Raw genomic sequence first — 25,178 nt, 5'->3', positions numbered from 1 at the left:
ATCCAGTCAAAATATGATTTTTCCTCGTGCCGCAGGGCTCCACAAATCCTTTAACAATTGCGTGGCCATGTGGTTAGCATATTTTTGCAGGGGAGAGAGAAGGGGGAACAACATCGCCGGGAGAGTCAATATAAATAAATACTGTGGGTTAAAGCCGATTATGACACTGAGAAGGGATAATGAAGTTATCCAAGATTACAAATGCGATGGACACACAGCACGTTAACCTCCCATCTTCTCTCACTAATCTGTTCCAATTCCATCCTCTGCGCCTTTCAGGGCCTTTTTTCCGCCTCTCCCATCTTTCGGGACGTGCGTGATCGGGCAAATATAGTCCAAGAATCCCTCTGCGTGCTTTCAGCTCCATTTCTCTCGTTTTTTTCTCCCTTCTGTGCACTTTTTGCTGTGTTTCTGCACGAATATATCCGCCGTTGGCCATGAAAGGGAGAATAATACTGTTGACAGGGTGGGCTAAATGGAAATCTCGGAGGTGTTATTTTAAGCATTTTCTCCACGGTGTCTCTCAGTATCGACGTGCCGCGCTGGCAAGTTGAGGAGCTTTAAGCTGATGGGTGTAATATTTTAAAGAGCATAAAACCCCCAGAGAATCGGGAATAATGTATCAGTTTGGGGAGAGACAAGTTTCCATCTAATTGAGTTTCTCTGGGCTAAAAACACACTTCAATTCTCATAATCATCAGCATAATTCCATTTGTCAACCGACAAGGAGTCCTCTTAGTTTGGAGGGGGCGGGAAATTAGTTATTGTTCGCATCCATCATACGGTTAAGGGCTCATCCTCCCAACCCCTATTATTACCAAAACTCATCCACACATCTCGGGCGGAGCATCAATTGTGTGAGGGTTTGTTTGAGAAATGACGGAGTGAATTATCGTTTTGTGAGTTTCTCACCGAAATGAAAATGGCAACAATAACCCACCCTCTCACTCCTGTTTCGCCGCGTGAAAGAAAATTACAGGGAAACGAAAAGCCTCACGGTGGCGCAAATCCGATTGTCAATGCGAGACAACATTTGTATTGATTTCTCGTCATGGAGTGTGTACATGGAAATTCTATATGGAGTGACACACTTTCGAGCACCGCGACCCGGAGCATTGAATTAAAACCATGGAGACATACTCAGGTTGCCACCTCTCTTGACAGAAGCCACCTGTAATGCTGGAGAGCTCTCAACTTTGGCCATTAACCATTGATGGTAAGAAACTTGCAATTTTCCAAATTCCCTTGGCGGAGAATTTAATGAAATTGATACTATAGCTGACTTTTTGTGATTAGTCCCCTCTTCAATCTTTTAAATACTCCGTCTGTACGTCTTTGAAAGTTTCTTCTGGAGTTTCCTGCTCATCCGCATCGATTTTGCTGCTAAATGGCAATGAAAGTAGAGCGTGTTGGTTAAATGAAATATCAATTATCTCCTGTTTCTCCAGATTTCATGCTTCTTCAATTTTTCATGAGACTCTGAGTGCATTGACAATTTATTCATGAATCACTTTTGTACCATAAGAATTGTGCTTAAGTGAGAGAGTGGAACTGCTGACAACTTTGGGTGCGTAAATTTGCGCAAGATCGCAGGAAGACGCTGTGAGAGCAATTTCAGGTGCATAATTCCTCTATTATTATGCAGAGAAATGAGGTCAATTTAATAAAATGAGTACTAGATATTCATTTCCTACCAAGTTTAGGGAAGGAAGAAATTTTTGAACGCAAAGCAAGATGTTTCAATGACAGAGAATTGAAACACCAGCATTGCAATGCGACATAAGCTTTCAATTCTCAATATATGTATAACCAGAAAAGCTCATGCGAGAGCAGATGCTTTCAAACCATAGCCAGTTTCCGTATTAATTACTTGGTACTCCTGAAACAAGAGGACATTTAATTTATCTTCAATAGAGAAGCTCCAGATGTTCTCATCATAATACAAAATCTTAGTATACTGGGGAGCTCTTGCTCAGCTGAAAATTGAAGTACAAACTTTTTGTTGTCCTTGTCCGAGGCATGAAAACTTTCCAAGCACAATATTTCTACAACCCTGAGCTATCCACCTTCCCACCCACCAGTCCAGAATCACTTGAGACATACAAATTTCCAGCGAGGGATGTACTTACTTTGGCACCCGGAGACGCCCTCAATATGGAATATGGTAAACAAGTTGTGGCGCTTGTTTAATCTGGGCAATTTTGGAGCCGGAAAAACCACTCGAATGCCGTGTTTTCCTGGTTGTCTCTCGCAAATTTTTCCCATTGTCAAAGTGGCGAAAACAGAGCCAATTACAGCGAAAACTTATACAATACCGCGCCACTTTTGTACAATCTCGCCTCTTTGACTCATGCACATCTCCGTGAATCTTTTTGCTATTTCCATTCTGGCAAGTTTTATCGGAGTTGAATTCTCTGCGGCTCAAGTGGGTGTGTGCGGTCTTGAAAAGTTCCTCCTTGGCAGCCGAATTTTGGGCTGTAATGACACTCATTAAATTCACCTCCTCAGACATTAGGCGCTCTACGTGAGAAACATCGTAATTGAATTGAAAGAACCTCCGAGATGACTTCTTTTTCTATTACTTCACTCGCGCGCTGATTGTGTGAAAAATAATTTCACTTTCATCCCCACGGGAAAGAAAAACATCCTTGCAAACAATTCTTTTGCAGAGTAACTCTCAAGTATTCCCAAAAGGCGGATCTTATGCAAATACTTTGCGGAAGATCGCGTGGGTGGGAAATGCACGAAAAATATCTGTTCAATTGACTGCGGACAAACAATAGCATTTCTCAACTTGATAAATCAATATTTGTTTAAAATTTCCCACGCGCTTTGTCAATAGCCAGAGATATGTATTATTATGGGATGAAGGGATTTTCTTTCAACAAGTATTGTAAAGTTTTCAGTGTGCTTTCCTTCATTATTCGGCTGCTACAATTTCAAATACGTGCAACTAGAAGTCTTCTCCTGCCTTAAAGGGTCATCAGAACCACAAGAAGCTTTGCCCAATTATGTGTTCATTAACATTCCAACTTCCTGCATATTCGAGCTCTATAATTCAATTCATCATATTTCGCTCAGCAACATGGAAATAATTTTCAATCTCACAAACACTCAAGAGTTTCCAGTTATTAACTTTCTTTCAGGCACACAATCAGTGCGATTTCCCGTGAATTTCCCACCGTATTGAATTGAATCAGGCAATTTAATTTCAAGGATTTTAATTGACTTTGCTAGGCTGAATTATTAGCTCGCTGTGAGTGCAAGGATGGAATATCAGACACTTCCAACCGCACACGTATCATGGTATCTGGCGGGTAGGCCTCGAGCTCTCTCGCTGTGCTAAATTAAACAAAACTTTCCACCCCCAACCATCATGAGCCACGCACTCTGCCCTTATCGTTGGCAATGATGTGTGGCACATAACGAGAATCGCAGCTTTTCCACACTCTTTCCCATAGGCAGGAAGGAAGGACTTAAAATTCCCAGGATCGTCTGCGCTGGAAATTTATGGATTTACTCATTTGCGACTAAACACTCTCAACCGACTCACCCGAAATAATATGAGGGCGTGATGCCAGAGAAATATAATTTCGCGCGAGGATTACTTTTGGTGTTTTCGCCCGTTTTAATATGCGGATGAAGGAGTCTCATCAAAAATTCCAACACTTTAGACAGCTATAATTCACGCCCTGTACTCAGTATTATGCAAATAATCACTGTTGACATTGATTTTCCTACATTTGACACTAATATACTCAATAGATTTTCCCCAAAAGGGTCAGCTTTATCATTTTTACACTTACTTTTCTGACAGATATTGTTTCTTTTCCTCAGAAATTCTTACGAATCTTTCCTGCTCGTGTGGGCGTCAGTGTTTGCTGAGGATGACAAGAGCTCGAGTTCCGCCAACACTGATGCGGAACTGAACAAACATACGACTCGCGATCTTAAAATAGACCTGCCAAGGTACATTCTTTTGGAGGAAGGATTTTTTGTCGTATTCTCATTTAAAATTACCCCAGAGGGAAAAATCATAATTTATAATGGGAGAAATGGCGGCATTTCAATGTTTGCGAATCTATATGTCAGTTGCCTTTTCCATAGAATAGAAATCTCTTCTTCTGTACAGAGAATTTCCAAATTTTTGAAATGCCAAGGGTTAAATTAAGCGAATAATTGTTGAATTCTCAGGACACTTTGCGAGCGTTCCCTTTTCGTCGACACTTAATGGTGTTCCATTTATATCCAATGAATGTCACTGTGAGAAAGTATATCCGGTGATAAAGAGTGGGAAATTGCGCTGCCCGAACACTCATCCTTGTCATCTCTACCTTATAAAATGAGATACATTCACGCACTCAAGTGCATTTTCTTCGCGAACACTCTTGCTATAGCCCAAGAATGGGTGGCTTCTTTATTGGTGCTGGGGACTGGCTATAAAAATTTATATGGCGCTTAAATTGAACGGAACAAAATCATAAAAGTCAACGAAGAATATTGGCAGGGTTGTTCCTTCTCTTGGGTTACTCCACTCAATTTACGTCCATCTCAAGTCGTCGTCTCAGAAAATTTATTGGCGATGAAATTATTGTGGACTAGATTAGTGTGTGGTCATGTAAATCCTCTTGGCAATTACCACAAAATTGCAAACATCACATATTTCCATGCTTTATGCTGGCCATCGTCTTGCGCTTGGGGTGTGAAATCCTCTGCAAAAAGTGACAGGACCAAATGACTGCGCAGAAGATACTGTCAATATAATTGTAAGTATGCCACAAAACTTCTCGACTGTTATTCTTCCATTAGCATTCTCGAGAAGAACATCTGTGGAACTTTCACGAGACTCCATCTCCCCAGTTGTCGGCGAAAAAGTCGCCTGCGAATGGAACACACAAATTGATTTTCCCATTCGTGTGTATACACAGAGACGCTACTAAGGGAAAAATACGTGGTTGAGACATTCATCAGTGGAAAAAATTCCCAAATCCACTGCCAAAAGAACATTGTAACTCGCCGGATTGAATCGTAAGAACAACTGACACGAGATGCCAAGTGGAGTCAGGAGAAATTGTGTGTATTTTGCGAAAATTGCACAAGAATATGCTACAGCCTGGGCACTAATTATAGCTCCACTGTAGGTATCCAGGGTGTAGGTAGTCTGGGGCAAAAACAAAAAAAACCAAATATGGTGTTTGATTGCCTATCCATAGCCAAAACAAAACCCCCAATATGAGGCCCCTCCGCCGGATCCTAGGGATTCTAGGGAACTTCATCACTTTCTGGCCTGGCACTAATTATAGATCCACTTGGGAAATTTCACTATATCTCAGCGAAAAAAAATCGGAAAATTCTGAAAATCATAAGGATCCTTTATTTTGAGCCCAGAAACCATTTACCGTCGCCACACCCCGCCTCGATCCTCCGTGGACCCCACTGTTAAAGGTCTTTGCCTAGTACTACATGATCACCCAATATGGCTCCTCCGCATTGGGGCGGGGGCCCAATGCCCATAAACTGCTTCATAGGGCAAGACTGAAGCCTTTTGAGCATAATTGGGCTATCTGACCCCGATACCATCCTTGAATCCTGGCCTAAGCACTTCTTCCAGGGTCTTTTTCTGCTTCTAAGAGCCCAAACCACCCCAACCCCCGGACCACCCCCAATGAAATGGGGCGAAAAGTTCTTAGGACACTTCTAGGAAACCCGTGGACCCCAGATCCGGGGATGGGTAGCGCCTCGGAGGGAGCGCCCTAACGTAGAACGAGACCCAGTCGAAAACCACCTAAAATTGTATGGTTTTTCATTGAATTTCAACTGGCTCTCGTTCTACGTTAGGGCGCTCCCTCCGAGGCGCTACCCGCCCCCGGATCTAGGGTCCACGGGTTTCCTAGAAGTGTCCTAAGAACTTTTCGCCCCATTTCATTGGGGGTGGTTCGGGGGTTGGGGTGGTTTGGGTCCAAAGAAGCAGAAAAAGACCCTGGAAGAAGTGCTTAAGGCCAGGATTCAGGAAGGGTATCGGGGTCAGAAATCCCAATTATGCTCAAAAGGCTTCAGTCTTGCCCTATGAAGCAGTTTATGGGCATTGGGCCCCCCGCCCCATTGCGGAGGAGCCATTTTGGAATATCGTGTTATGCAAGGCAAAGACCTTAAATAGTGGGGTCCACGGAGGACCGAGGCGGGGTGTGGCGACGGTAAATGGTTTCTGGGCTCAAAATGAAGGATCCTTGTGATTTTCAGAATTTTCCGATTTTTTTTCGCTGAGATATAGTGAAATTTCCCAAGTGGATCTATAATTAGTGCCAGGCCAGAAAGTGATGAAGTTCCCTAGAATCCCTAGGATCCGGCGGAGGGGCCTCATATTGGGGGTTTTGTTTTGGCTATGGATAGGCAATCAAACACCATATTTGGTTTTTTTTGTTTTTGCCCCAGACTACCTACACCCTGGATACCTACAGTGGAGCTATAATTAGTGCCCAGGCTGTAGAATGGGAGCTGTTTATTTGATCAGTGCACGTTCGCTCAGTGCAGAAGCCACATGGGATGCGGAAGGAAGTCGAGGAATGTTGTTATGGCTGCATCAGGATAGGAAATATCCATAACTATGTTTGCGTGGGGTTTGACTATTTTTAGACGCATCCTTTACTTAATGCATCGACAATCAACAAGAGTTGGCTGAACCCTTAACAACCTCTAATGGCTTGGATACAACGGTAATTGAAATTCAGGTTTGGAACCTCATAAATAAGGTGTGAATTAAATATTCACTGCAACAAAGGAGACCCTTATTTGTGAGTTTGTGCTTGAGACCAAATTTAATTTCCATACCATCCTTGCTCAGCACCGAAAGGCTGTAATCCCTAAATAGGGGATAATGGGTGAGAGAGACGTGAAGTGCCGTGACAAGGGTGTAGGCGGTGAGAGAGTGTCGAATTGATGATGAAAAAAGCCAACCTACTCTCGCCTCCTCAAGAGAGTTGATTTTCCCGGGCAAAAACGATGAGCTCTCGCTCTCTCTCTGTCTGTTCATGTGGAGGCAGAAAAATCCACCTCGCACTTAGTTTTGAAGAGATTGAACTAATAAAAATAAAAAGGGAGAGAAGGAAAGCAGAGCCCTGAAAAGGTTTTGTATGATGAACCCGGCGAATTGACGGCTTTCATCAGCACGAAGACGAAGCCTGAGGGCGTGAAATTTTCTCATAACGATAGGATATCGTTATTTTAAGTAGTATCAGAATGTCATATTCTTCTTTCACCATTTCATCTCGTCTATTGCTTGCACAACGCAATTATTGCTTCTCCCAAATGGGATCCTCTCGAGGGTATATGAGCACGAATCCAATGGAAAAAGGAGTGAAGGACAGATACTGTAATTTTAGAACAACAATTTCAATTCCAAATATTAATTGAATATTAGAGGAGAACTAGGTTGCCTAGCACGCGATGGTGACAAAAGTCCCAACAATCTGTCAGAGGGTTTGCAAACGGTGAATAATGTCAACTTGAGCGTCAATTTGAATTACGAATTTTAACGTTGAAATGCCATTGCGTGTTTTCCCGGAAATTATAAAAAAGTTAAGGTTGGAAGGGTAAATGGAAATTCTGTCATTTTGTCACATGGCATCGCCGGAATATCATAAATACTAAATGGTCGGAATTAATTCACTTATAGCCTGTATTCACGGTGAATCAATTTCATCGCAGGTGATAATAATACTGAAAGCTCCAGCATATCCCAAGAGTGTGTGTGTGTGTGTGTGTGGCGCGAGAGGTACATAGGCATATATAATGTATGCCATATGGAGCTCTCACCTTTTGCCCCAAATACTCCAAGTCGGTCTATTGTTTTCACCAAAATTGTTTCTATGCCATAGCTGTGGATATACACTTTTCCCACCCATTTATCCTCGAAATTAAAGCAGAAGCTCCTGAATTCTCTCGCAGCATCTCAGGGTGTAACCATTGAGATCCTCAACACACAGTGCCGCCAACGGATGAGAAAGGCATTTTATTGTTGTGATAAACTCACCCTCAATCCACCCGTGTGCTTGAGACTCAGGGACTTTTCAGCCTCACACGAAATGCGATCCAGTGCGCGTCTAAATACATTTCCTCCCATGGGTGAATTTTAAAAAAATTATTTTCTGCATAGAAATTACTTCATTACATGCAAGATTTATCTCTTTCCATCAGCCATCGAACACGAGTGGCTGTGATACATTGTGATTTGCTGGTCAAGCATTTGGGGCGAACACACACCCTCTCATACCTGCACTCTGGGAAAATCTATCATGGAAATATCATGAAAATTTTGCATCTCAATTTGCAATTCCATAGTATAAAATGGTCCAGACTGAGGACTATTTGTGTAGTAGGAAATTCATTTTAAAATTCCCCCTCTCTGTTGAAAATTCAATTACACCAAAGTGATAATTTGACACTCTTGCCAATCGGATATTCAAATGCCATATCATTTGGTATGTATGCAATTAAATGCACGCCACTTCCCGTGCAGGTTCCGGAGGAGTTTGCAGGTATCATCGACACAGATGCACATTTTTAGCATTCAAAGTAAATATTACTTCATGTGCACCGAGAGAATTTATTGTTGTTTAGCTCCTCCACATGTAAAACTTTTCTAATTCAAATGCCCAACAGCATGGTAGCAAATTAAGCAAATACAACGAGTGGTGTTTTTATGGAAGTCGTGCCAAAATTTCAATTTGCTCTTTTTCCAGCGTTGATCAAAAACCCTGATGCCGAATGCTGAACATATTGTAGTTTCAGTTTCAAACTGCTACACTTCTATATTAAGCTGCTCACAATGCTGTAAATAAAATAATTAATTTTGTATTATCCGTCCATATAAAATACTCCTGGCATATCTTACATTCGCAGAGACATTTTCCACTCAATAACAATAAAGAGAGGAATTTAATAAAAATATAAAAAAGCGAAGCAGGAATGAAATAATTTGCTATATAGTTATGTGATACATAAGCAAGAAAGGATAATTAAAATTGTCGACGCGGATTCTTGTGAAATTATGCTTGTTCACGCTGTTTTGTGTAGTTCACGAGGGTAAAGTTTGCAATCGTCTGCAAAAGTGATTTTATTTTAAATGAACTGGTTCATTTTCTTACAGCTTCCTTATTAGGGCGCTCCTTTCCCTACCGACTGCAGACAGCAAATTACCACCAATTCCATTATAAAACTACATCCTGTTTGCGTGGGTGTTTGCAAAATACCCCACGTTGGCTGTTTCTGATGGATTAATGTGGTACAATTACATTTTAATTACTGGTAAATTATCATAAATGCATAATAGTGTACTTCTTCACAGCCAAGTGACTGCGTGCATAATTAAGACCCAAGATAGGGATGGAATAATCGTCATTTCGCGCTCGAGTGCCTCGTAAGTTTCTCCCGCTCTCCTTTGGCTGGGAAGTGCGATGAAAATGCCTGGCAAATTGTGTGACTTGCAATTTGGTGAAAATGCTCAACTGTCACAGTCAATTTCGCCCAAGTCGGAGTCTTTCTCGAATCCAATCAGTAATTTTCGCGCTGCAATCAAGCCCCAGCAGCACATCCCAATTGTCTCATGGGAGTTGATTAGGGCTGCAATGGCGTTGGTCTGTCTGTGTGACAACTTATGGACTTTTTATGTCACTTTTATGACTCCTCTTGCCCTCAAACAGTGAGCACTTGCCAGAGGGGGGAAAATGCTGCCCACTTGCACTGCACAAGCGGCAAAATCAATATTATTTTAAGGCTGTCTTCCTTTGCCATTTTCGTTCAGTACACTGCAAAAGAGTCCAGGCCAGAGGCTTTTGGCCTCGAAACGAGCACGTTCTGTAGCGGAAGAGGAAAACCACGTTACAGTAATAAGGAAATATTCCATCCTAGGTACTCTGCAGCTGCAAATTGTGAGTATTTTCCATAGCTTTTCCTAAAATACCGCATAAACATTGTGCGTTGCGCTCGTTTTAGTAATAATATTCATAGCAATATTGACCGAGCATTGAAAATGAACAAAATGTCTATTTTAGAACGAGGAGGTGCTTTTCCAAAGTTTCAATGATTACACGTGCAGAAGTTTCAACTTCATTTTCGCGTGGGATACTTTGGCGGTGCGGAAAAGAAGAACAGAATTTGGAGATTTCAACATAAATTTTTTCTTTTCTCATTTCAACCGAGGAATCAGCTAAGAATGGAAAACAGAGGGTTACACAAAAATTAAATTGCAGATGAATACAGAAAGAATTATAATCAAAATGTTAATGACATTCGACCAAATAAAGAATAAAAGAGTATCGATTGCCCATTTATTATTGATTTTGTGGCGGGGATTAAATAGAAACCATAGAAGATAATATTTTCAGCATGTTTTGCAGGGCGTGTATTGTTGAAATAAAAAAACAATTCGAATGCAATTCAGCGTTAACAGTAATCCGCCACAAGGATTAAAAGTCGGTGTGATACAAAAAATCAATTTTCCAATGATGCCAACCATTTCCGGCTCAAAAATGTCAGTTTGGCGATTTTCAGTGATTGCTGAATTCATTGTTACCCAACGAAATCAATTTTGTGGCATTTGACGGAAACAACAACCATTTAGTGGATGAGGTGGGAAAGGAAATGAAAATTCAGCTATTTTTAGTGCACCGGCCCGAAAAAATCGTTAGACTCTTATTTTGCACGTCGGAGAAAGAAGTACAACCATAATTAACAAGATGAATATTCTAGGAAGCAATTTCAACTTAGAAATCCAGTATTTGATTGCTTGTTTGCGTGAGGGGATGTTTGATTGCCTTTATTCTTGGATTTAATAACAAGCAAAAAACAACACATTTCCATCGATCGCTGGGAAGTAAACTAACAAAGTGTTAAGTACAATTTGTCCTTCAATTAAATTTATTCTTATAATTGAATGTATACAGGAATAAATGCTTTGCCCTAATTTTTTACACCCCTCTCTATCAATACATACATAGCGAGGCTAATAAAAATACCTAACTCCTAATTTGACCGCTTACAAGGTAAATTAAGGGTGAAAACAAATCAGAGAAGATTAATGAAGCATTCTTATCAACAACTTTTCATGAATTTACAGCGAAAATTCTCCACGAAGACAAAATAAAATCAGCAGGAAAGTTTCTAAAGTGTTTTGATAGACGTTAAGCTTTCAAGAACTCTCGAGAAATGATTTTCTCATCTCAGACAACATCTTGTAAAAATACAAGTAAAAATATCCCACATTTTCTGTATATCATGATTCAATCATAAATGTATTATACAATTTACAGATATACACAAAATTTAAATTTGTAATGTGTTGATTATGGTTCTGTCTGAAATTCAATGTGAAATCGATTTGTTGAGTAATTGAAGCCACTGAAACTATTACTATTAATCAACCGAGAAATTATTCAGACAATTGGAGGGAAAATTGCATAAGCATAAATTTGAAATTGATAGCGTTCGTTTGAAATGGAATAATTTTTGGAAGCTTATTTCCGCATTTCCTATCCTTATATGCAAACTTCTTCAATTTGCTATTCAAATCACACCGTTTTTTGCTCTTTCTCTCTCCGCCTGAATCAATTGCCTCTCAATTGATTCAGGAATCCCTCAATTTCACGGCAGAAACAGCAGATAGAGCAAACATGGGCGATTGAGGTTTGGTAAACTGGCAGAGAGCTTTAGCTGGGGAAATGCAGCAATGGAACTTTAAAGCTCACAACATCGACTGTCGAAGGCGGTCTGTTCCCTTTAATCCTCTCCTGAATAGGTTACACTGGTCCTAAGAATGGACGAAACGTGCTTGCACTCTGGAAGTAATGTTAATTTGCTGATGAGCGCCATGCCTCTTCGCTCATGTGCTCGCATACATATGTGCATATACACATTACTAAAGCTTTGCATGGCTTAATGCAGGATCTTGTGGTTTCGCTTTTGTTTTCATAAAAATGCATTTTCAGGACGCAGAAGAGCGTCGATGAGAGTGTTTCATAAGTCATGCTTTTAAGATTAACCAGCGACGCAACTCAAATTATCCATTTGCTTTCATATTTCAACAATAGAGTTGCTTAATTCTGGACGTTACAATTAAACATGATGAAATATAGATGTGCTATTATTGCCCTGCAATAACGTACGCTCTCACCAACTTGCCCATGGTCCAAGCAATGTACAAATATAATTTATTCAGGATGCATTATGGCCAAAGTGTATGCAAAACTGACAACAATATTCTCCGAGTCTTGCACATGTATATGAATTTCCAAAATTGATACAAGCTCGGGGAAATTAATTAAAATTAGATTATGTTGTGTGTTTTCTCGGAGAGACGAAGGCCACTTCATATACCCCAACAAGATGGTGCTATTCAAGGCAGGGTAGAGAGGAATATATCATTTTTAGCATGGCCATTCACTGGGTGAAAATTGGTGGAATAAGGCAAATTGTTTATTCAGTAATACTGTTGACACTAGCATTCATTCCAAATTCTTCAGCAACTCCGCACTCTATATCCTCTTTTCCCATTTTCGCCAGCTGATAATAGCGCGCCTTCGTGTACATTTTCCTCGCTGAAATAGGGGATGTCAGACTGGCGGGGCCACCATGGATATACTCAATTATTTCTTTATAAAACGCAACCGAAAAATTTCCCGGGAAATTCTACAATCTCCGTCACGAGCACCTGGTGGATGGATATAATTTATTTACTCCGCCACTCGGACCCTTTTTTGCCCAAACTATGTGCTCCAAATACATGAAATGTCACGAAAATATTTTGCATAAAATATGTGTTACTTGCGAAAAACAGGCAACTTTCCGCAGAACTCTGCCCCAGTGTTGATCCTGGACGACTAGAAATCGTCCCCGTGCGATGGGGAGATGATGGGAGAATGGCATTGAAGAAAGAAGTCAATGATGCGGAATGTTATGGCTAATTAGGGGCATTAAAGTTAATCAGGTGACATTAGATTTGCATCATTGACGAAAATCGATCAAGCAAAAGTCACTGACATGACTTCGCAATCATGCCCGAGGGGGAGGGTTTAGGTTTTTACAAGCGCGCAAGAGGAGAGGCGGTGGGACTGAATCATGTCTCCCTCGAGAGGGAAACGGAGAGAACAACATTTTAATTATGCCATTCGGCTTTAGGAAAATGGCAAAAGGACGTCCACAATCCACTGGGTTTCCCTCTTTTGATGAATTAAGACGTCATTTTCCCAGAGAGAAGCCGAAGATATTTCGCACGCGTCAATACCAAAGCTTGCAAAGCTATTATCTATCACAATTTCCGTATATAATACACCCGTACAACACGATGCACACGCGAATGCGATTTGTCGCCGAAGGGATGATGGAAAATTGCAAGAATGTCGCGACGGCAATCCATCTTGGCATGCTTTCAGTTGTGTGTTTGCCGAGAACTCTCAATTCTGTGCGGTAGATTCTGTGTTCTGCGGCATGATCAAACTTTTCCCATTTTCCCAACATAACCTCGCGTGTAAGTTTCAATGATGATTCGCGCAATCGAACAATTCTGCAGAGTGAATGTGGAGCAGCATCTCCAATGGCATAGGTGAGTGGGTGAGAAACTTGTTGCAAAACTATGGGGTGCAAGATTGCCCTCCCTTCACAATATAGTGCACAGTACATTCGGTTTCTATTTAATCAGATTGTTTGCGGAGTTTTCCCATGAGGTGTTGTTCGCAGAGTTGAGCTATTCTCAAATTGAGAGTGAAAAGTTTTGGGGCTGAGTGTCGTGCGAGTGTGTGATGTATTTCTTTTCTAATTAACTGAAATGTATGCCAGAGGAGGTGACAATGGAGGTTCTCACAGTGAGAATGCTGGTTGAATAATTAAAGTTCGGGTTTCAAATTACAACCACCGTATAGCACACGCCTCATGCAATATCCACCTGCTGGCCGAAGAATGACGAATATGAGTATGGGGAGTGCTGTCATGAATTGCGCCCCCAGGAGCCCAAGCAATGAAAAGTTTCCTGTAAACCACACTGAGGTCCACACTTAATCTTCTCTGGCACACTACCGCATGTCGCTGCCATGTCCTCATCTCCAGTGTGTGTGCTACAGTGGGCCAAGTGGGCCAAACAGCGCCCCGGCATTTCGATTGTGTCGTGTGCATGCCAAACAAGACACATGTACAGTGTCCACTGCAGCATCCACTCCACCAAGAAGGGGTGGACAATGGCATTCACTCATCCGAATCATGAACACTGTTGACCCATGTATTTGCCCGCACTTCAATGTACATTCGACAGTTTGCTGACGAATTTTCAGCACAGAATACAGTAAAAATGGAACGCATTTTCAACTCTAAACCGCTTAGACCACGAATGCCAACAACAAATATGTATGAAGCAACAATTGTGGCAAATTCCGCTTCAAGTTTCCCAAAAGACAAAAGATATTGCCAGAGGTTTTCCATGTTTGACATGATCACATATAAGCAGAGTTTACCAGTTAAACTTTAAAGTAAATTCATGGGCACTGCGACAAGTCTTCATCTTCTAAAAACTATATATGCATACAAACAGTAAACTGCGTTAAAGGAAAAAGTATTATGCAAAGATGAGTTCAAATGTAAATTCTTTCAATAATCCCTAGAATATTTTTTATCGATACACGCAAATACGGTCATGCAGAGCAAGAAGGTGAATCAATAAGGGAGTAAGAGAAAAAATGCCAGAGGGAAATATCAGTACAAAACTCGCACAGATCAACCGTCAGCTTTTTCCTTCTATTTCTCCTCTGCCGCACATTGATTTGGATTTATTGTTCCCAAGAGATGAGAAGCATTGGCCACTTTCGCCATCAACTGTATCTCTTTCGCCTTCCAGATCACGTCGTTGTATCTGTTTGAATCACAAGATTGTCTCCATCCGAAATGAAGCATACCAGACAATACATAAATTATGTATCACATATCGCATCTACATGACATAATCCTACTTCGCTACACATGTCATTTTGAACAAACATTTTCCATCCACTCCAACCATTATTTTACTCTCTTTCTCCACACTGGAATTAGCAGGTTTTCCTGCAGCCACTTTATACAAAATCCACCACAACTTTTAGACACGTCATTACATCGAGGAATAAACTTTCAGGGACCACAAATTTGGGGCAAAAACACATATGAATTTTGCAAAAACTGACAAATATCATAGTGAGCCAAAAAAACTCCACTTCGCATGTCTACAAACCCTTAAAGACATCTCCTACAAATAAAATTTAAATTTACAATCAATAAAAAAAACTAAATATTCTAATTATGCATGGTTCCTTATGCGATTATGTTAAATTAGGACTTTATTGCTTTAGAATCTTATACATTTTAATGTATTTCTTGTTCTAAAAGTGACTCATTAACATTTTAACCACAATCCTCACGAAATTGAAGTGTTTTTCTGCTAACTTAAGCAATGATATTATCCTTAATTCTTTCCGCAAAAATGGTAGAAATCGCTGGGAAAAGGAATGAAAACAATTACACTTCTGGCCAAAGCACTTTTTCAATTTTGAAGTTGTACAGAGTGAAAAACTTTTTAATTACCTGTCAATGAAACCCGATTTTGCCATTGATCAGAACAAAGTTGTAGCGCAATGAATTCTTCACTGTGAGGTCTACAGCAGCAAACCTGTAGGATTCACGATAAGCTGGGTGTCAAAGTTGGATTTTGTGAGTCTAAAGAAAAGTTTACTCTGAGCTGCCATGTATATTGCGAGAGTGGCATTAATTTCAATTCACATTGACTGTCTTGTTGTTTTTTTTTCAGTGGCACTTCTTCAGTCGCCACTGGGGAAAATCAATGAATAAATAATTGGAAAAGTGTTAGTGGAAACTCCCGCGCGCCAGCATTTTGGCACTTCCTGGAGACCGGAAGACCACACAGTGCTCCGTCCAGACCTTACCCGAACCATATCTGCCACGAGTCGCTGGGGGAAAATCCAACTAGAAACTATGTAATTGGGTAGCCTGAATTATGGGCAACGATTTCCGTAATAAATTCTCATGAAAACGACTGTACCACACAATTATCTGCTAGGTGGCTTCCCTAAAACCCACCTCGTGCCGACAACATCAACAATGGCACTCAGTAAGAGGTGTCTGTTTGGATTTTCGGAGCAGCGGAAGCATTGATAGTGGAGCTAGTTATCGGGCACCAATGCCTTGTTAACATTCCGATTATTCACGTAAATTGATTTTACTCGATTTCCTTCATTTGCAATAACACTCACAATAGCAGCTAATTTATGAAGTTCAAGATATTCGTGTCGCCAGTGTTCATGTTTTTACAACATCCTAGATAAACCTCAATTTTATGTGAAATCTACCAACAGAAGTGTGGATATAATTTGTGGCATTTGCAATTTCATAGAATGGTGAACAATTGGCGTGTTTCCACATTTCGTATAAACGATGCTGAATAAAGTTGAGAATTAGAAGAGAGTTTAAATTGAAGATGGAGAATAATAGATTTTTACTACTTTATAATTTATTGAAGCATATTGTCGAACAATCTTTATATCACTTTAAAAACACTAAAGCTCTAATCGAGTTTGTAATTTTGAAGCGGAATTCGTATGTAAAAAGAATTTAAAAAAACGTCCCCATTTAATTAGTCTTGATATCACATTAAATTAGGAGAATTTTTACACAATAGTACTATGTCCATGTATAAAGTGTATTTTAAGAGTGCGAAATACCGTAATGAATTTGCTATTTGATATTCACGGTAAGTTTGAATCGTTTCGGCAGCGTAGAATTTTCATGAGGCTTCTCCTAAATCCTCGGTGTAGATTACAATGCATCGCTGGATGGCTCTGGACACAAAAGCATCCCAAATTCCCACCGATATTCATATTTAATAATGAAGTGAGTGCATCATATTACACGCTGTAGTTATATTTTTCATCCATATATGAGCTGTGGTGCGCCCATGAATTAGTTATCTGATAAATTTTGCAAATTTTCATGGAGATTTTCTGATTGTGCAATGCTAAGTTGCACACTGGCGTTCATCGATTGAATAGGTAATGCTTTCCTTGTTATACTGCCATATTTCAATATTAATCAGGCAGTGATGTAATTATCGTTTGTTGGGATACTAATTGACTTTATTACCTTGAGAAACAATGCATACATGTGTACATATTATTACTCAACTTATCTAATACACAGCATTAGTATTGATACATGTCTATCTAATTGCTATGTAATGAATAGTTTGCGGGTTAATCTATCTTGGAGAAACTTATCTGGAGAGTTATAAGACAATTATGTAATGTGGCTAGTTGGACTTTAATGTGGTAATCAATAAAGTCCTCTCGCTCCCCTTCTCTCAACATTTCGCCAATTTTTCTAGTCACCACTTTTAAATACAGTCGGGATATAATCCATCCCAGATTTCTCTTGGGACAGCGTGAGGATAAAGGAGAAGAAAGACTGCAGATTAGCACTCTGGAAAAGTCTTTCACGGCACCGCTCATTTCATTAAAGTGTCCAGCGGTGTAGAAAAAATCTTCTCAAGGGGTTGAATGGCATGAATCTTTTCGCAACTGATATCAGACGCTGAAAGGGTTCTTTTTTATCGGACAGAGGCTGTCTGGTTCTTAAGCACACACACCGACCTCCTTTCAATGCAGCCCATTTTGGGTGGGTGGTCCCTGTGAAAAATGTATTCGCTCTTGATTGCTTTTTCCTATCGTCTCCCCCCCACCACCGTGCATTACATTTTATTCTGTGGCGCTCTTTCACCTGCTCCTTCGGCACACATTCCAGGCGCTTTCATTATTTGCGTATTACACACTGTTGAAAACCGTTAGTCGACATCCCTGAGGAGGAAGATGGCTGGCGGAGACGAGAAGAGAATACACTCAAAAGCCCCGCCCACCTTATTGCCCCGCCCATCTTATATGAACGCTAACTCAGTTCTCACTTTCAACCGTAACTCTGCCTTCAGATTATGATCATCACCCCAGAGCAATCAGAGTGCAAGTATATGAAACTTTTTGCACATATCGCGTGTTTTCATTTGAAATAACGATGAACATTTAATACGAGATGCTTCTCACTAATGATCATGAATTATGATTATAATTTCGCTCTTTCCCCTAAATTCATTCTAGTGAAATCTCGCTCCTAAATCTCCTGTACACACAGCTTACATATGATGGGAGAACGGGTTGTACCAGATTCACTTCTTGTGGAGAAAATACAACTGGGAGAACATATGAGAAGCAATGAAACAAATGTGTAGATGGCATTTATTATCGCGGAATACTTGTGAATTCCATTAAAAGTGTTGCCATTCTGTGCTGAATTTTGGAGGGTTGAAAAGAAATTGCATGCCACAGAATAATATTTGTACGATAAATTTGGAAATTTTTCCCATGATTTCATCTCGTAATTGAATTTTAACGATCCCCATTCGGAGCATGAAAAACTTTAGTTGGGAGCTCAACTAACATCACTATAAATCTGTGAGGAGATTTTAAGTTCAGCAATTGTGGATTTTGCCCTTATGCACACTCCTCTTCACGATGTATAACTTTATGAGAGTCTGTCTGCCCGTTTTTGCTATTGAGTATCTCGGCCAAGAGCCTCGACAGAGAGGAAAGCGGAAAGAAGACGTGAACTGTATGCGATGCTATGTTCCAAACGAAGCAACTCCTATACTGAGCGAATGTGGGTGGAATTTCTGAAAAGACCGACTAGGTGAAAAGGCTCAAATTCACACGCGTTAAGCATTGCACATAATTTCCAGGCTATCACTGAAAAAATCTTAATAACTTGTTTGTACAGCCTTTTCGGTTGATGGCCACTTAATGCGCGCGCCCCCGCACTGGAAGTTCATTAGGAATTGCAAGTTCCTTTTCCTCCTGTAAAGTCCACACTTCCCACTTGCCATTCGTAATTTCTGCACACTCATTTCCTCTCATTCTTCCGCACCGCATAATTAAATTCTCGCATCCAACTCATACAACACATCCAGAGAGAAAGAGAGAGAGAAAAGACGGAAATGTAGCCATGAAATGATGAATTGAGGGTTGATTCTATTGAAAATTTCTACCCATTGTACACTCCATCCTAATTAATTGACTATAATATATAAACACTGCCTCCTGCCGCCCCGCAAATTGAATTTTCAAGTTGAAAATCTCCAAAATTCACCACCACACAAAATCCCTTCCGCATTTCTGTAATTGGAGTAAAATGCGAATATGACTCGCAAACTCCCCAGAATTCACCAGTGGACAAATTAGTGTACAAATACTCAATCCCCGGCAGTCCTGAATACAAAAGCACACCCCAGTCCACGGCAAATTCACTCCTCAGATGCACATTCTTGACTCCTGTGTTACTTAACAATGTATGCATCGCACGGCGAACCGGTGAATTCACTCGTGATCACAGAAAGCATCTGCAGAATGTTTGCATTGAGAGTCCTTCGGCGAATACGGTGCCTTGTCTAGTGGCATGTAATAGTGTGCTTCAGGAGCACGGATGAATGGAGACGTACCAACTCACCCGGAGAATTAGTCATCCAACCCATTCATATCCGGGGCTTGGGTAACCCTCAGCTGAGATTAAACACATTGTGAAAAGTAGAGAGTAACGCCCAAGGTACCTACTGATTTACTCTGGGCACATTTTCTTAACAGAATCTCTGTTGATGCACTGTTACAAAGCACAGCATTTAGCGAAAGCCTTCGGAGATCTTACTCGCTATCACCAATATGAAGGACAATGGCCAGAAATTTCAAGGATAGTTGGGTATAGAAAGCCTTCATTGCAGTTGATTTTATACGGAAAAGCTTAGCGACTAATGTTTTTCAGTGTTTATTTGCATGCTACTTTATCTTCAACAATTGTTCTAGCCAATTTTTACAAAAATATAAGAGAAAATCAATAAATTTCGCTGTGGCCATGCCACGTGATGTCCTGTAATGCAGTTTTTCCGAGAAATTGGAGTATTCTTAAATGCTCAGCAATGGAATTGCATAGTGTGCGCTTTGAACGTGAACAATTATTTCGTCACAGCGTGAATGGATTCGGCCAAGTATTGGACATTCTTGGAATTCACACCAGACATTGAGATGCGTCCATCCTTGGTCAGATACACGCTGTAGTCCTTAATGATGCGCTCGCACTGCTCTTGATTGAGTCCCGTGAAGCAAAACATGCCGATCTGATCGGTGATATGTTGCCAGTTTCGTGGCGATCCCAGCTTCTCAAGTGCACTTCTCAGGCTCGTTCTTACGCCAATAATCCTGTCGGCCATGCCCTTGACATCTCCCAGCCACTCCGTCCTCAGCTGCTTGTCCTTCAGGATCTCCGCCACGAGACGCGCTCCGTGAATGGGCGGATTCGAGTACATCGGTCGAATAAGGATCTTCACCTGCGACAGCACTCTCTCTGCCTCTTCCTTGTCCTTCCCAACCACCGTCATCGCGCCGGCACGCTCCCCGTACAAGCCCATGTTCTTGGCGAAGCTCTGCGTGAGAATAATGTCGTGTCCATCGGCCAGGAAGTGACGCACAGCGTAGGCGTCCTTGTCGATGTCTCCGCTGGCAAATCCTTGGTATGCCATATCGAAGAAGGGGAAGAGATTGCGCTTCTTAATTACCACCGAAAGCTCCTTCCACTGTTCAGGACGTGGATCCACTCCAGTGGGATTGTGGGCACAGGCGTGCAGCAATACAATGGACCTCTCGGGGATTTTCTGCGGAAAACATGAGGCTGAAGTAAGAATTTGCTGCGGGAAATGATGTTGGCACTTACGCTGATATCCTCAAGAGCGGCGGCAAAGTCCAAGCCACAAGACTTGGGATCGTAGTAGCGATAAGAGTTGACTTTCAAGCCGGCATGCTTGAAGATAGGCACGTGATTGCCCCATGAGGGCGCCGGTAGAAAAATCTCCCGAGAGCCTGGGAAGAAAGAGCTTAGAAAGGCGGCGGCGACTCGTAGCGCTCCTGTGCCACTGATGCTCTGCACTGTGGCATTCCTGCCGGCCGCGAGAACGGGGTTTCCCTCGCCGAGAGCCAGTTCAATTGCCAACTTCGTGAACTCCGGATAGCCGCTGATCGGGGCGTATTCCTTGTCCATGCCCCTCTCGATGATCCTGTGCTCGGCCTTGAGCACACTGGGCAAGACATACGGCTTCCCGCTGTCATCACGATACGTTCCGGCGCCCAGGTTAATCTTTTTCGGATTTGAGTCCTTCTTGAAGGCCTCCGCGATGCCCAGAATGGCATCCGGTGGCCCCATCTTCACGTCTCCCCACCACGTTGAGCTGCAAAGACATTGCCCCAGATTACGTCACTCTGAGCGGAAAATCTCGACAAGTTCACCCTCCGTAACCTCTAGATTACCTTGCGCGCTGTGCCAGAACACTTGGGGCTCCATTGCAGCTTCTGAGCAAGGATTTGGACACTAAAACCAGCGCTGGACTCGAAACCATCCTTCCAAACTCGTTTTCACCGGATCACACAAACAAGTGACAATGATGATTTTGCCTTATCACACGAAATAGCCTGACAATCATGCGCAAAATAGAGCAATTTGACGCTATCAATTTGCTTTGTTTTTGCCGAGATATCGCTATTTATTAAGTACTTTGCCCGCTTTGCCCGGCACACGAAAGCACGAAAGATGACACTTCGCGATTTCGCAGTGCTGGTGCTGGCAGTGGAGTGGCGCTACTGGGCATGCGCGCGGTGTCAAACAAAAAAGAGGCAAAAAGTTACGTGTAAACAACTCTGTGGCTTCACAAGGAATTTCCACTGAGAATTGTCCAGGATGAAGTGTATAGTATGCAAAAAGTATGTAAATGATCCATTCCTATATGGAGAATTGTATCGCTTCAAGGATATCCACTGTCATCACTTCTGTTTGGTAAATATTCCCATCTAAATGTGAGGATGCTTTTGTGCTTTACTCCCGGACATCCTGATATGCTTTTCAGCTGTTCAGCTGGACAATAAAACAGACCGGAGCTGACGACCAGGATGGTTTCGGGTTCATGTACAATGATATTTGCCTGGGAGTCGCCGAGACGAGTCAATTTGTGAGAATATTCAGGAATCTTTGCAAACGCATCCACTAATATTGCTCGTCTTACAGCATTGCTCCGTCTGCGAGCTTCCTTACGCGAGTGTTCCGTGTGGCGTCGAGACATGCGCCCAGATGTGCCATTTCACCTGTGGCTTGATGAGCAATTGGTTGTTCCAATTCGATGAGATGAACGCGTTCTGCCATGAGCACACCGGTTTGCCCGCAAAGACACCTATGGAATTCGGGCCAGGAAGTGCCTGCCTTATTTGTGCTGAGAGATTTAACAGCTACTCAGCCTTGAAGTGCATTCCAACCCACTGTCGCCCCGATATCTGGATGCATCGCTTTTGTCTGCAGAGATTCGCTTTCTGTGCCGGCATCGACCTCAAGTGTCTTCTCTGTCACAAGCCAGAGTTCCGGAACATTGCCCAGAAATATGGCGTCTTTGTTCCCAATCGAAAAGGCGATTGGATGCGGATCCATCGGAAGGAGGTTGAGTCTCAAAAGGCTAGAGATTCAATAATATTCTGTGCGGCGAGAGTGTGCATCTTCGCCGGCGGACGTCAATTCCCACCGGGTTGCGAAGTGGGTGGGACTTGCTTTGACTGCCACCAAGCTTTCCACACCACGTGCGCTTTCTTCAATAACCGAAAGAGGAAGAACGGCAAGTTATTGTGTTTGTTCTGTGATGGAGTAGATCCCGAGATTTCTGAGCCTCTGGATATGGAGCCCAAGAAGACTAATCTTGTCCTACTTTCCACCTTGCCAATCTTCCCAAATTTGGCAATGAAGAAGTTCCTCCAGGAAGTGTTCACGAATAAAGTGAACTATGTGGATGAATCTCTCATGCCAAATAGTCTTGGGCAACAATACTTGCGCCAAGTCAAATTCCGTCTAAACTATTTCCTCAATTCATTCTAATCATCTGCGTGATTTCATCTATTGGGAATCTCAGGAGTTAATAAGTGAATTTATACAAACCTGACGAATATGAAGTACTAGCAAAGATGCGAAAGATAAAGCTTAACAACGAATACAGAGACCTGAAATGCAATTTAGTCATAAGATGTTTAACTGAATTAATTTAATACCAAAAAATCGTGATACTCTTGGTATAATGTTATGAATCTGCCTAAATGAAATAAGTAAAAAAGACTAGATTTTGCCGTAAAATGTTTAATTTTCTGCCCTTTTCAGCCTGCGTGAGTTCTGCAAAGACACTCTGGGGCTAATTCTGCACCACTTTCAGGCTGTGTAATAAATTGGACTTATTCAACCAATACAGATAATATTTTAGCCAAGGGTCTGACGCGTTCAAATGTGTGATTAAAATCTTATCATCATTTATTGCGTGGAAAAAGTACGAATAACATAGAAAAGTGCCGGTAAAACTCGAGAGATAAAACATTTCTGTGATTGCTTTGCTCATAATACTCATCGTTGTCTCAGTTTCGGTGGATTTTCTCAAGATGATAGTCACAAATTCCCTACAATTCTTGCGTTGTGTGAAAATCTCGCCTGTGCTTTGCAGATTGAGGTGGGTTTTTGTCAATTTTACCATCTCATAAAGTTGTTCTAGTTTAACCATCACACATTTAAGCTCTTCCTGGTGGTCAGATGTGAAATTGGCACCGCCTGATCCCATTCTGGGCAAAATAGATGCTTTTCAGCGTGACAGAAACCCTCGGAAAGTGAATGTCGGCATTGGTATATACAGAGATAATAATGGCAAACCGTTCATCTTGCCAAGTGTCGCGAAGGCGGAGAAAAAGTTGTTCATGAAGAGGCTCAACAAAGAGTATCTTCCTCACACTGGCTGCCCAAATTTTACACGCTTAGCCGCCGAATTGGCCTTTGGTGCGGATAATCCCATCATCAAGGATGGAAGACACGCAACTTTCCAGAGCATCAGTGGAACTGGAGCCCTTCGACTTACGGGAGTCTTCCTGAACAACTTCTTCAGTGGCCACAAAGAAATCTACCTACCGAATCCATCGTGGGGAAACCATGAGAACATTTTCCGCAATTCAGGATTGGCCATCAATTCTTACAAGTATTTTGAACCGGGTTGCTTCACTTTCAACGAAAAGGTCGTCTTTAACGCAATAAATGTAAGTAAATTGTCTATCGCTTTTTGTCCAGATATCAAGAGGGTTGATAAAAAATATAATACAGATAAAATTGACAACAAAGTTTTTGCGCAAAGAACAGCTGTAAATTGATAAATCAAAGGTCAAACTTTTATTCAGAGCCATGATTTTGAATAGGAAATTCCGGAAAAATCCTTAGTCCTGTTTCACGCCTGCGGTCACAATCCTACTGGCATTGATCCGTCGCCTGAACAGTGGAAGGAGCTTTCTCAGGTAGTGAAGCGCCGAAAGCTCTTGCCTCTCTTCGATCTCACTTACATGGGTTTCGCCAGTGGAGACATTGATCGCGATGCTTTCGGCATTCGACAATTCGCAGCAGACGATCAAGAGTTCATCATAGCGCAGAGTTTCGCCAAAAACATGGGTAATCCTGCCATAATTCAATTTTCCTTCAGAATAATGTAAAAGAGGATGTCTTTAAGGTCTCTATGGAGAGCGAGTAGGCGCCGTGACTTTTGTAACCAAATCACCGGAACAGGCGTCCACAATTCTGTCCCAAATTGAGGGGTTTGTGAAGGCGATGTACTGGAGTCCTCCGAATCACGGGGTGAGAATAGCAACTGAAATCCTGAGCGATGCTGAGCTGTGTTCAGAGTGGAGAGCTGATGTCAAGGGGATGACTGAGAGATTGACTAGTGTGCGTCACAGTCTTCGACAGCACCTTGAGAAGTGGGGATCGGCCAGGGATTGGAGCCGAATCACTGATCACGTGGGGTGGTTCACGTACTCCGGACTGAACTCTCTGGAGTGTGAGTGCCTCACGAATAAATACAGTGTGCATATTACAAAGGACGGCAGAATGGCTCTCACGGGTGTCAATCCGTCGAATATTGAGTATTTGGCTTATGCAATTCGTGAGGTGACCAATTAAGAATTGATCCAGGGTAAATATGGTGTTCAGTTGAGTGGAGCAATAAATTTAAAGAATAT

The 25,178-nt window shown here is 41.8% G+C and overlaps 3 protein-coding genes across 3 annotated transcripts; 2 read left to right on the top strand and 1 right to left on the bottom strand.

Moving 5' to 3' along the window:
• Nucleotides 1-19,868: 19,868 nt before the first annotated feature.
• Nucleotides 19,869-21,688, bottom strand: LOC132261280 (aspartate aminotransferase, mitochondrial). Its single transcript, XM_059760013.1, has 3 exons — nt 21,417-21,688; nt 20,827-21,337; nt 19,869-20,767 (listed from the first exon to the last, which is right to left on the bottom strand). Exons 1-3 carry the CDS (start codon nt 21,503-21,505, stop codon nt 20,072-20,074), a joined length of 1,296 nt encoding a protein of 431 aa, XP_059615996.1. The 5' UTR covers nt 21,506-21,688; the 3' UTR covers nt 19,869-20,071.
• Nucleotides 21,689-22,022: 334 nt separating this feature from the next.
• LOC132260049 (G2/M phase-specific E3 ubiquitin-protein ligase) lies at nt 22,023-23,249 on the top strand. Its single transcript, XM_059757953.1, has 2 exons — nt 22,023-22,111; nt 22,168-23,249. Exons 1-2 carry the CDS (start codon nt 22,067-22,069, stop codon nt 23,017-23,019), a joined length of 897 nt encoding a protein of 298 aa, XP_059613936.1. The 5' UTR covers nt 22,023-22,066; the 3' UTR covers nt 23,020-23,249.
• Nucleotides 23,250-24,505: 1,256 nt separating this feature from the next.
• On the top strand, nt 24,506-25,178 carry LOC132260254 (aspartate aminotransferase, mitochondrial-like). Its single transcript, XM_059758251.1, has 2 exons — nt 24,506-24,612; nt 24,671-25,178. Exons 1-2 carry the CDS (start codon nt 24,507-24,509, stop codon nt 25,117-25,119), a joined length of 555 nt encoding a protein of 184 aa, XP_059614234.1. The 5' UTR covers nt 24,506; the 3' UTR covers nt 25,120-25,178.

This window comes from Phlebotomus argentipes, unplaced genomic scaffold (assembly GCF_947086385.1).
Source record: "Phlebotomus argentipes unplaced genomic scaffold, Phlebotomus argentipes genome assembly scaffold_18, whole genome shotgun sequence".
Classification (NCBI taxonomy): Eukaryota; Metazoa; Arthropoda; class Insecta; order Diptera; family Psychodidae; genus Phlebotomus; species Phlebotomus argentipes.
This window is presented reverse-complemented; position numbering and strand designations above follow the sequence as displayed.

Bases quoted from the DNA above. Each gene is read 5' to 3' on its own strand.
- LOC132261280 (XM_059760013.1), bottom strand. From the start codon at position 21,505: ATGGTTTCGAGTCCAGCGCTGGTTTTAGTGTCCAAATCCTTGCTCAGA. The intron at 21,338-21,416 runs GTAATCTAGAGG...ATGTCTTTGCAG, and splicing joins GTTCTGGCACAGCGCGCAAG to CTCAACGTGGTGGGGAGACG. The intron at 20,768-20,826 runs GTAAGTGCCAAC...TGTTTTCCGCAG, and splicing joins CCGCTCTTGAGGATATCAGC to AAAATCCCCGAGAGGTCCAT.
- LOC132260049 (XM_059757953.1), top strand. From the start codon at position 22,067: ATGTACAATGATATTTGCCTGGGAGTCGCCGAGACGAGTCAATTT. The intron at 22,112-22,167 runs GTGAGAATATTC...CTCGTCTTACAG, and splicing joins TCGCCGAGACGAGTCAATTT to CATTGCTCCGTCTGCGAGCT.
- LOC132260254 (XM_059758251.1), top strand. From the start codon at position 24,507: ATGGGTTTCGCCAGTGGAGACATTGATCGCGATGCTTTCGGCATTCGA. The intron at 24,613-24,670 runs GTAATCCTGCCA...GATGTCTTTAAG, and splicing joins GAGTTTCGCCAAAAACATGG to GTCTCTATGGAGAGCGAGTA.